The 12,876-nt window shown below is 40.4% G+C and overlaps 2 protein-coding genes across 2 annotated transcripts; one reads left to right on the forward strand and one right to left on the reverse strand.

The window, feature by feature from the left end:
* The first annotated feature begins 4,123 nt into the window (after positions 1-4,123).
* Positions 4,124-7,409, forward strand: LOC145457246 (lipid droplet-regulating VLDL assembly factor AUP1-like). The gene has a single exon (XM_080335432.1). It carries the CDS (start codon positions 4,189-4,191, stop codon positions 5,266-5,268), a length of 1,080 nt encoding a protein of 359 aa, XP_080191558.1. The 5' UTR covers positions 4,124-4,188; the 3' UTR covers positions 5,269-7,409.
* Positions 7,410-7,434: 25 nt separating this feature from the next.
* LOC145457248 (uncharacterized) lies at positions 7,435-8,737 on the reverse strand. The gene has a single exon (XM_080335433.1). It carries the CDS (start codon positions 8,637-8,639, stop codon positions 7,698-7,700), a length of 942 nt encoding a protein of 313 aa, XP_080191559.1. The 5' UTR covers positions 8,640-8,737; the 3' UTR covers positions 7,435-7,697.
* Positions 8,738-12,876: the final 4,139 nt, after the last annotated feature.

The following is a 12,876-nucleotide window of genomic DNA, read 5'->3' on the forward strand; positions in this document are numbered from 1 at the left end:
CGAACATCATCAAAATGCCTTCGAAGAAACGAGGGAAGATATTGGAAACTTTTGGGTTCACCTGAATAACCAATCTTCGTCATCATGGGATTGAACTTTCTGATTGAATTTCATTCAACTTATTGCCGTGAAATAAGATTTTCTGCAATGGTATCTATCAAAACGAAATATCGAAATAAGTTTGCGATTGAAAATTACACGAGATGATGTCTATCATCCTCCCCTTTGTCTAGATGTGACCACCGGATAGCACAAAAGGCCTTCCCATTGACATGATATTTTCAACAGGCATTTCAGTGTACATTATGACGTCACGTTATGATGTGATATTATGATGACGTTACGTTATTTTTTGAAAAGGGGTAATTGCATCCCATCACTTTCTTCTTGGGGGTAACGATAGGAAAAAGGTTAAGAACCACTGCTTTACTGCTTTACTGAAGGCTCTGACCGTCTGACCTAAGCCTAATCAGGTGTCTGTAATGAGACGGGCGAAGTTTATTTCGCTCGAGACGGCGGCTCATATTAGAATACGGGTGACAAGAGACTCGGTCAATAAGACAATCAACGTTTGGGGTAACTGCAGGTACTTTATTTTCTTACTCTTTGCTTTGATCTTGATAGCGTTAGAAAATATCGGAGACTTTGGTTCAATGATAATGTCAGGTTCAGATCAACCTGCAAAGAAATCTCGCACCCTTGTGCAAGAAAATCGGGCCTTTCAAAGTGAATGGGAAGAGGCGTATTTTCAAATTGAGGAAAACGGCAAAGCGAAATGCCTTCTGTGCCCTATAATAATAAACGGTGTAAAATCTTTCAACGTTAAGAGGCATTATAAAACACATGCGGGAAAATACGACGTCTATCAAGGTGAATCAAGGAAACGGAAGTTAGAATGTCTGAAAGCAGAGCGTAGCAAACAAGGAAAAATGTTTTTAAAAAAAAAAGAACCCGAAGAGGTAACAATAAACATCATATAAGATCAGTCATCTATTGGCCAGCAATATGAAGCCATATTCTGATGGCGAAATTACGAAGCAGGCTATTGTTTTGTTTACCGAAGACAATTGTTCTCCTGCCATTCAGCAGAAAGCTAAAAAATTGCAGCTTAGCAATGATACAGTAACGCGTCGTGTCGATTGCATATCCCAAGATCTGCATGAGCAACTTATTCACAAGTCGCAAGATTTTTCTTACTACTCGCTTGCTCTTGACAGCACTAACGACATTACCGACATAGAGCAATTAGCTGTATTCATCCGGGGAGTCATGCCAGATTTCAAGATTTGCGAGGAGTTTCTTACTTTGCGATCTATTCATGGCACAACGAAGGGAACCGACATGTTTCGTGAATTTCATGCTACTCTTCAAGAAGCGCATTTAGACCCATCGAAATTATATTCATTGGCGACAGATGGCTGCCCAGCAATGCTCGGCAAAAATCTAGGTCTTCAAGGACTCGTCAACAAATGGCGTGCTGAACAGAATCTTGACGCTGTGACTTGGCAACACTGCATTATACACCAGGAAAGTCTTGTTGCTAAATCATTAAAGATGTCCAATGTGACAGATATAGTAATATCGACCGTAAATTGGATTCGAGCAAACGCACTTAACCATCGAAAATTCAAGGCTTTTCTCACCGATATTGATGCTGACCATGGAGACTTGATCATGTTCACCGCTGTACGATGGCTAAGCCGAGCTGCATGCCTCAAAAGATTTTACGCGCTACTTCCTGAGATTAAAATATTTGTCGAAGGAAAGAAAGACATCCCTCAGTTGGGAAACGAACACTGGGTTGCTGACTTGGCGTTCATGGTGGATATTACCTCACACCTGTCGTCACTAAATCGGAACTTACAAGGAAATAACAAGCTCTGTCACGCCTGGTACGGGACAGTGTCTGGTTTCATTGAGAAATTGTGTCTTTGGAGAAAGCACCTAGAGGAGGGTGTTACGACACATTTTGTAACGCTTTCAAACCACCGACAGAATGGATCATTCAAAACATATGACCAGGTTATTAGTACCTTGATTGACGGGTTTAAACGTCGAATAGAGGGAATGCATCATTCCGTACCCCTGATGAATATATTTTCAAACCCAATGGCAGTAGATGCCGCCACTGCCCCTGATATTTTTCAGATGGAACTGCTGGACTTGCAGTCCGATATAGAATTGCGACTGTTGTTTCAAAGCAATGGACTCCTTGAATTTTGGGGTGCTGTTCCTGAAGAAAAATACCCCAACCTGATAGCTAACGCATCGAAGAATGCCTGCATGTTCGGTTCAACCTATGTATGTGAAGCCCTTTTCAGCAAATTAGTGAGGATCAAAAGCAAATATCGCAACCGATTGACTGATCGTCATCTGAAACAGCTCTTGTGCACAGCTTCCTCCACGATGAAACCTCGTTATGACAAACTTGTGAAAAATCAAATTCAATTTCAAGTTTCGCACTAAGTTGCAAAATAGATAGTGATCACCACAGATTTAGCGTCACGCCTTGTTCATCCAAACTCAATTCACATGCTCTCGGAACTCAGAAAGATTGTGGATTAAGTCTCAATAAACATGTTGTGACGCTAAATCTGTGGTGATCACTATCTATTTACTATCTGGAAGAATGTAAATTGTAAATCATCCGCAATCGGCTTCAACGGTGAAGGGTATAGGCCTACCTCGGTATACCATCGGTGAAGGGACGTGGCTGGGTAACGTCGTTTCGGAAGTTGTCCGTATGGGGAGTGCCCGCTGTCACAGTGTCGTCTGGGGAAATTGTCGTATTTGTTTTGGCCGTCGCTGTTTGAGCCAATCGCGGTTTTGGCCGTCGCTGTTATGGCCGTCGCTGTTGTGGCCAGTCGGTGTTTTGGCCGTCGCTATTAAGGCCGTCGCTATTTTAGCCGTACACCATTTCGTTGATACCATTTTTGATGATATTTTTCTATTCTCAATAAATTACGTTATTCGTGCCATCATGCGGCTCCCGACAGAGTTGAGGTTCATAAAATGGCTCCCACAGTGAAAAAGCTTGAGAACCACTGGTATATACTTAACTGGCAGTAGCTGACACGAACGTCCTGTGTAGTTCTTGACTGTAGTTCAATAGACGACAACAAATGCCTTTTCCAGATGTACGGATGATTATAGCAATTCGGGTACAAGCAGTAAGTTAGCGTACATGAGTCTCTCTGAGTCAATCTTTGATATGCACTGGGTTATAACTATGCGATAAGTCACGTGATGTAGTATTGTTCAGCAGTAACATAGTATATAGGAGAGAAGGAGCACGAGCTCCTGCACTACCAAACGATCGTAACATTTACATGAAAACACATGGATTACCAGTGAACTCGGCACATTCGACTCGAAATACAACAGTTTCTATTGAATAAATACTAAACATGCCTCAAGATTTGACATATCGATGTCGTCAACCGACACATATGCCACATTTCCATCGCTTGTACTTTTATGCTCAATCAATCAGTTTTATTAATATTTTCATCATTTCAAAACATCACAAGACTGCGATACAATGAAAAGATAGGAAGGTGTCGAAGCAACTCGGAGTAGCCTTTAAGATCAGACACCCACCTTAGCCTAGGCGAAGTAAAGAAGAGACATGCACACAGCACACTGCACAGTGCACACTGAATGAAAAGTAATGCACGTAATGTAAGACGCAAGCGACAAAATAAGGTGGCATGTGGCGGAGGGCGAGGTCGATGTTAGGTCGTGGCTCTTCATCCAGTGTTTCCCTTATTCACATGGTCAAGGCCAAGGTGGGTGTCTGAACAAAAGACTGCTCCAAGTCGCTTCGGCACCATCCTATCTTTTCAGTATATTGCAATCTTGTGATGTTTTGATCTGTTAAACATGTAAATAAAATGACTGACCGACAAGCACGGGGCATCGTGAATGTCCTATCGGATATTTTCGTAATTCGCATGATACCATAGTTTGGAATGCATTATCGCAAAATTACTTCGTCGAACGCCCATCGACACCTTCCTATCTTTTCATTGTATTGCAGTCGTGTGATGTTTTGAAATGATGAAAAACTGATTGAGGATAAATTCTGTCACAAGAGGTTCGCTGATTAGTACTTCCTACAGCTGAGTTTACCGTTTACGCTTGACAGATTTGCCTGTAATTGATGTTATTGATACCAAGTGTACTACGATGGATAGACGAAAACTACTGAAGGAGATTTTCGTGAATAACAGGATTGAATTGCGTCCGTCAGCATTACTGCTCCTGTCCTACTTTCCTTTAGGATGTTTCATTGCTCTGCTGCGGTTCTGCCTTTTGCTCAACTTTTTAATCGCACGCCTAACGCTGCGATATGTTCTGCCCGTCGATAACGTGATATCCCGTAAAATAACGAGATTATTTATGCTCATTCTGGGAATTCATGTTCGTTTACAAGGCAAACGTATGCCTGTCGATGTTGTGGTGTGTAATAAGCGATCAAATGTTGACGGATTTATTATTGGTCATATTATCAATATTTTTGTGGAAAACGAGTGGGGTGTACCGTCTTTTACACATCCATTGTTTCAATTATGTATGAAACGGAAAAGAAGAGCGGGAAAATCACCTACGACTGTGATATTCCCTGAAAAGTATGCATCTACCGGCCAAGGTATTGTTCAATTCGAAGAAACTTTATTTCAAAGCGTGAGCTCAGCACAACCAGCCACCATATCCTACTGGAGACCATTTCCAATCTCAATGACCACTGCATCAAGTGGTATATTCAGTGATATATTCTGGATATTTTTTACACCATTCACTACTGCTAGTATATCGCTAAATCATGAATGCATTTTCATGCATGAGGACAATTCTGTGAAAGAGTACTCAGACCAAGTGATGCATGCGATCTCAGAACTGTCAGGCGTTCCAGTGCTTCCAATATCAGTAGATGACGCAGAACTCCATGTAATGCAACTTCGGAATCCACACACTACCATTATTCCACCGCGCATTCTCAAAATGGTTAAAAAGGTACAAGAGGTAGTGCCACATGTACCGGAAAACGTCATCATAGCCGATTTGAAAAAGACAAACTGTGTAGATACTACTCTCGCTAATATCTTCGAGGGCATTGTTGAATATGTGCCGATTAATCCCACCGCGAGTACTCAGAATCAAGTCAAGTCTACTTGTAAAAAAGATAACCTAACGCCTTTTGAGAGACGGAAGGCTGAAATGTTGGATGCGGCAAGAAAAAGGTATTGCGAAAAACATGGATTGTGATGGAGGCGTATTCTTCAATATGAAGTGTGTGAGATTAAGACAAATCTTGCTGACACTTGTAATATGGATGGGATGGATAGCAATTTTCATTTGATTGGTTTTGCCTTTGGGGCAATTACCAGCTATAGTTCTATTTGAAGAGATTCTTGGAGGTACAGAACTTCAATATACAGTTGAATGATACATTCGTGTTAAAATATACCTGAATATTTATTGGTTTGACACTGGTCTGTAGGACTGTTCGAAGATTTTTTCTCAAATTCGACTGGTTACTTGATAAAATTGTTAGGTTACCTAAAAAATCCTGCCCACCAATTCTGGCTCAGTTCCAACCAGTGGAAGTTGAGTTGTTATAGTAGGAAATTTTGGATTATATTTAATAAAAATTTTACTGGCTGCGCCATGAAATTGTTGAGGTGTCTGAAAAATGATGTACAACAGATTTGGCTCAATTCCAGTCAGAAGTAGCGAAGTTATGGTAGTACAAAATTTTGGATTTGGAAAAAACAGTATTTACGGTGGCAAATTATTTTCTTATTTATTATAGATCTACCAATCGTAAATACTATGATTTGAAATCCTAAATTTTAAACATTGTATCATAAAATATATTTATGTCACGGGCAAGAAAATTTGATAAATTCGTCCATTGCTGACGATTGCCAGTCAAAAACATGGAGGTTTATTTCAATATGAATATACTAGCTCTGTTTGTGTGTGGCCTACATTCTGATATTATCTATGAGTGCACGGAATAGAAGATATTTTAATGAATGCCTGCATTGTAGTTGCTGACACTGGTATCTGAGTTTCTTATAGAAATCCTGTGAGCGTTGCACCATGTGTAGGAACGTTTATATATTTTCAATCAATGTCAGCAATATTCGGCGCCTGGGCAGTGTGCATTGGTCAGCATGTAGGCGTTATTTTCGGTGAAGGTTCTATTACCGCTGATCTTTTTGACACTTAAAGTCTTGCGGTGTCCTGTTGCCGATAGTCTTATAGTCTTCCACCCGCAGGTTGTATATCCCTAAACCAAAGAGTGCCAACGTCCTCCTTTGATCAAGAACATACCAGTCTGTCATTGTTGCGAACACAACAGCCCGCACCATCAAAAATTTCATCCAACTTGCAATAAAATCAGCAGTTATCTTATAAATAAACCTGTCCGTCCATCACACCGTGATCAATATTCAGGTCTTATGGTTAAGAATAGCTTTGTGCGTAGAGGAAGTGAAAGTAACCAATGACGCTACTCAGTAAAATAATTCCATAATGACCAACTGAACGAGGCGAATTGCTCACATTTACAAAATAGATACCCATGGATAGCTTGAATGTAATCCTTCTCTCGAATATCAAGTAATAACCAAGTACTTCAATGTGAGCACTCTCAGTGTACACAACTAATCAATTAGGGTTGTTCGAAAATAACTATTTTTCCAGTATTCCACGGATTCACTTATTAAATTGTGAGGTTGACTAAAAAGACACAGCACAGGAGTTTGAAAATTCTGAAATTAAAAAAATTCTTCCAAATTTCACTGTCAACCTCGTGAAATTATTGCGTTGTCTAGAGGAACGATGCTTAATTATTTTTGCTCATTTCCAACCAGTAGAAGCGAATTTATTGCACTTGAAAATTTTGGATTCGCAGAAATAGCCTGGACGGTAGGTAACCCCAGAATTATTAATGAAAAACTCAGATAACGTACTTCTACGGGTTGGAATTGCGTCAAATTTGTGCATCGTTATCGCAGACAATGGGCTTGACAATCACATTGAAAAAAAAAGTTATTCAAAAATGTTCAACCTCCTGTGGGTTCACATCTACCAGCTGGAATCAAGCAAAATTTGGTGCGTGGTGTTTTTTTGGGCAACCCAACTATTAAATCAGTGAATCCCAGGAGAACAAGATTATTTTTGAACAAGCCTACCATTCATACCATGCCCTGATTAAACTTTCAAGTAATCTGAAGACCAATTTGTCCTGTTCAGAATGCTTAACGTAGCGGAGATTTCATTGGTCTTGTGAAATTGGGCTCAGTCCTATGACCTGACTCAACGAGACTTAATCGGCGGTTCGATAGCCTACCCGTCCAACAAGAAAGTCGTGGTTATCACATGGTTACCTGAACATCGCTTCCATTCCACTCACACAGCAAGTAGATTGACAAAATACTTTATAAGGCTAATCGCCGAGTATTTACAATATTTATAATGACACTATGTACACAAACAATTCACGAGACATGCCATTCACCAAATATGATACAGTATCAGGTTCAGAGCGCACTACGAGTAATTCCAAAACATCATTCGAGACGATTAAATCAATGCATAAAAATCGTGGATTTAGCCTAGAATTGAAATCATGTTTCGGAACAACGATAAGTGCATTAAAAGAGTCAATGAACTGTAGCAACTGATCATTTCGGTAAGTGTGAAGTCTGAGGCAGCGACTTCAAAATGTTTTTAAGAGTGTTTAGTTCGTGCGACAATTCCGCGACACGGTCACGCAACCGTTTATTCTCGGACGACAGTTCGCTGACCTTTTTCTGAGTCTCCATCGACTTCATCTTGGCCTTGTCTCTGCTCTTTCTGACCGCGATATTATTGCGTTCGCGTTTCATTTTGTATTCATCTGTGTCTTTGCTGACTGTTTTGGATCTCTTTGCCGGGATCTCAGCATCGTTCTGCCGATCGGGAGATTCTAGTTTTGTTTTGAGATACTCATATTTGGTATCGTTGGGCCTAGATTGTATCAAGGCAGGTAGTAACGCAGTTGAAGACGAGACATTACTCATGTCATCTTCTGCCTTTATGTAGTACATCCCGTTCATTTGAGGTGCGTCTGGATCGCTTTTAATGGAAACAGGCGACACTTCATTCGCGCCGACATTACTGACAATATTAGACTGATCTTCCATGATTAACATTGGATTGAGTTGAGTTCGTGACATTGAAAATTGCGCCTGCCTCTCCTGTCTGGATTGGTGCACTCCTTCCGGTGAAATCGTATGAGCTTCGGATTTTGGTGTCACAGGAGGTGTGTTGAAGAATTGCACGGGAGATTGTGCCGCAGATGAGCACGCATACGCCGACGACGGGTCCGTCCACCAATCGTTTAGTTCAGGCTCGAACTGATCGTGCTTTTCTGTTTTGACGTTATTCTCCGATTCAGTGTTAGTAGGGAACAGTGATTGAAACAGGTCGTCGTCGCAGAGCTCCAAATTAGCCGAGGTCATATAAGTGGAGAGATCGATCGATTCTTCGTTTTGATATAAGTCGGTTATGTCCAGACCTTCCGTTCCTCGAGACATAGAAGTTCTGTTGTTGTTGCCGCCACCAAAACTCATATCGTTTTCCATTGCCGAGATACGGCTGGCCACATTTTACATCAAAACTATAAATGACGTGGTACTATGAATAAATAGCAGCTGGAAATACAATCATGATCGTTACTAGTTAGTATAGGTTGGTTTAACTTGAAAAAACGGCCGTTTAAACTCTGTGTGACCCAGCATAGACGTGCGATGCCAAGACCACACATAAAGCAGAATAGACATTCCTTGATATTTGGTTAAATGTACCAAACGACGAGAAGGTCCAGCTAAATATATGCCATAAATAGATCGCTGCACGACTGATTTATAGTAAATTTATTTCAAAGCAAACCATTCGCAACATTCTGCTTAAGGGCTAATACAAAATGAAGAAACAGTATCTAAATTCATCGAGGCTGTCCGATCTTTACTGCATCATACGGAAATAGGTATAATGTCACGGTCCCTTATAAAACTACACAAATAGCCATACGAAAGGAAATCTTATACCATGAGATGTAAAAAGGTACGAGCAAATCGATTCGTAATTTGGATATGCACGAATAAAGCATAGGCACCGTAGTAGAAATCAACATAGAATAGAACGATGCGAAATAGGCTAAACTGGTTTATCAAACAGCGAAGGCCTTTCAAATTATGGCTGATACGGTTACAATGATCAGTGCATGCATTAAGATATTGGTATTATTGCCCATTAGTGGTAAAAAATCGACATCACAACATGGTATAGTGGGAGACAGAAAACTATCATCTGCGATTTCTAGATTTGGAATATTGATATATCTTTTTAAAGTTATTCAGGTGTCCAAATCCAGCATTCTCAGTCGAAAAGCACTCTGAACTTTTGATAATGCAACTCAAGTTTGATGCCACATCTTTTGAATATCGGAAGGTTAAATATCACTCGGAATCAACTTCTTCCGAGTATACCTTCAATTGATAGGGTACATAGCACGAGTCATGTCACTATTCTACTGGGGATATACCCATCACAGCTCAATTTACTATTATTACCCTTCCTGCAGTTAGTGTTACAACTAACTCAGCCTTTACGCCTAACTGGGTTGGTAAATGATAACCATAGCAAACCTGCAAGCATGGAAATGGTATACAGTACGTGGTAGTAAACTCATTTATATACGCACGCTTACTATCAAAGAAAGCGGGTACTCTCATATATGGAATGGTTAACCCGTGATCAGATATCGACCGATCGCTTCTTCCTTATTTCTTTCTGGATTTCTCGACAACACCAAGTAATCGTATTCATCCGCAACTAGTTCAGGTTTCCAATAATTATTTCATTTCATCCCACAATGACCAGTAAATTTCTAGGTGATAGTCTATGTACATATACGGAAAATTCATGAAATTATTAGATACGTAACTCTTCTCAAATCAGAATAGGTACGAAGAACTATTTCTTATTACGTCATCAGACATCTGATATTGCGCAATCACGTGCAACAAGCACAGCCCGAAAAGAAACAAAGATACAATGTGCGTTCCTTGTTCCAAACCGTAAAAATACTCGGTAAAAAGTGTGGAACTCATAAACAAAGCTTTTTTGCAACAAAGATTGATTTACATTTGTGGTAACGATTTGTGTCGCCAGATGACTACTATCAGATGATCTGGTCGAATTATGTTAGATAGAAAGAAAGGGATTGATTAGGTTCGCTCAATTATGATAATGCGTGTGTGGTGTAACTTTCTAGGTTATGATCATAGGCTTTATAAGAGCCTTTATAAAGGCGATGGTACGATCATGAAGTTCTATATATCCCTGGGTAGAATTTGGTACTAAAGACTATTCCTTGAGATTTCACCTTCCGCCACTGTCGTAAGAATTATAGGCACACCCCAAGTTAGGACGGAGGTGGATTAATGGCTTATAAAGTGTTATGACCAGGGCCGTATAGGTAGGCCTACGTAACAGCACTGTCTCAGGCACCACAACTCTGGTCTTGGACCCCATTATGACTATAACAACATCTGGAGGCGCCCAGATCTTCCTTTCGTATAGATGTCATATCCTCATACCATTTGCATATTCCAAAAACCTCCCATATTCACCGACGGCCCAAAGGATAATAAAGTTATTAAAAATGAACTCAACACAGCAATGGGTAGCCTAACGGCAAGCGCTAGACTTATCTATAAAACGGTTCTTGAAACGCGTTACGCTCTACAACCTATTCGACGCTATTTTATATCGTTCTTCTATTTGTGCAACCTCAGATGAGGATCCAGGGATGGTATTTATATCCATGTGATAGAGTCTATGTGAAGAAGAATCATCAATCAGTCAGTTTTATTATCGAATGTGACTAGTCCAAGATAGTTTTATTATTATATTCATCATTTCAAAACAACAAGACTGCGATATAGCCTACAATGAAAATGAAACGATCGAGAGGAAAGTGTCGAAACAACTTGGAGTAGCCTTTAAGATCAGACACCCGCCTTAGCCTAGGCGAAGTAAAGAAGAGGCAAGCACACTGAATGAAAAGTAGCCTAACCCAGAGAATATAAGACGCATAAGCGACAAAATGGGGGGGCATGTGGCGAAGGGCGAGGTCGATAGATCGTGGTCCGGTAATCCTAAAGGCTGGCTTGTATTCATTTAGAAGAATTGGTTGTATTTCTACATGAATGCGGACATGCTCGACCACTGTCGGATAGCCGGCGAGATGCTGTTCAACAACTGGGGTCGGGCATACTTGATAGAGCAATGCGTTTTCTTGTACTCCGTCCTGATCATATGGTAGTTGCTCTTCATCATTGGATTCGATTGATGCTGTAATCGCTCCATGTCTGGATGGAGGTGATATCTTCGAAAATTTAGGAAACGCAGTTATACATCCCATCATCATGCCATACGAGGTTCGCATTGGTTAGATTAGGGCTGGCCTATTGTTATTTCGTGACCTCCCGCAAAATTGTAGCTACTCAAAACAGACCGGAATCGTAACACTCACAACCAAAAGTGCGGCACCAAACTATAAGAGAACTCTTTTCGTGATAAGCATGGGATTCCACAATCCACATCTTCATTTCTTCGTAGGGTGTAATATATTACCATGCGGGATTCAGATTGCGAGACCAATACTATTTGACGCCTGGACGGACAAAACAGTATCGAAGCCTTCAAAGCGGTCAATTTGAGCCACTGACCTTTTCGTCAGCACTCTTCGCCCAGTGGCATTTTTGAATAAATAATCTCATAATTGCGAACACAGTCGGTTACGCGTAATCTGGAAATTTTGAAGGCTCATATTGTGAAAGAATATGTCATTTTTCCGACTCGCTCCAACGTATAATATGTCGTAGTCGACCTTTTCTTAGTCAAGCAACCGGCGATCGCTGTTCAAAATCCCTTTGGTTCGGTCGAAATCCAGTTTTCACGTCTATTACGACACATTTTAGTTGTCTTTGTAAGGTCACCAAACTCTCAAAACTATAAAAAGAGTAGCCAACGAATTGCGAAAAAAGAGGACATTGGGTGTCCTCGGATGACATTTTACAATTCCTGAATAAAGAGGACATATGGTATCCCAAGAGGTGGTCAAAGTAGTCAATAAAGCTACTCAAGTAGGACTAGCAATACAAAAATCTACTCAACGTACGAGTAGAAGTAGTCCTTCTAAAAAGCAGCCTGAGACTACTTGAAGTAGAATTGAATGGCTTTAAATCTACTCAAGTAATAGGCTATAGTTGTGGAAAAGCTCGCAATTCGTTCGCATGGACTGCCAAAAGCTGCAAATTGAGTTATGTGCAAGGTGCAGCGAGCTCATATTGATGCATCCCAGAAGGAGGTATAAATTTTCGACAGCATATATATAAGCATTCGTCCGCATCATGGAATGATAGAATTGATATGGGAATGCGATACTAATCCTCTGTTTACTCGAACACCACGATTTAGAAAATATCAAGGTATGGCGCCCTCCCTCATATTACAAGGCCCGTAGTTTGGTCGAAGAGTAACGCGGAGAAGTGGTGTCGAATACTGTGTTTACGCCAGAGGTGGTCAGTAACGAAGTTTCTACTTTTTGGAAGTACTCAAGTAGTTTTCTCTACTTCTGGTACTTACTCAAGTAGATATGATTTTCGCTACTTCTACTTTGCAATATTTGGGGAACTACTTACTTACTTTTCGCTATTTTCAGTTTGTCAAGTAGAAATAGTTCAATCTTCCAATCAGGAAGATAGCCTGAGAAATTTCGGGGCTGTTTTCACGGAGTATCAACATTTAATT

The sequence above is a fragment of the Botryllus schlosseri genome, chromosome 15 (assembly GCF_051294905.1).
Source record: "Botryllus schlosseri isolate E-star chromosome 15, Bs_hap1, whole genome shotgun sequence".
In the NCBI taxonomy this organism is placed as follows: domain Eukaryota; kingdom Metazoa; phylum Chordata; class Ascidiacea; order Stolidobranchia; family Styelidae; genus Botryllus; species Botryllus schlosseri.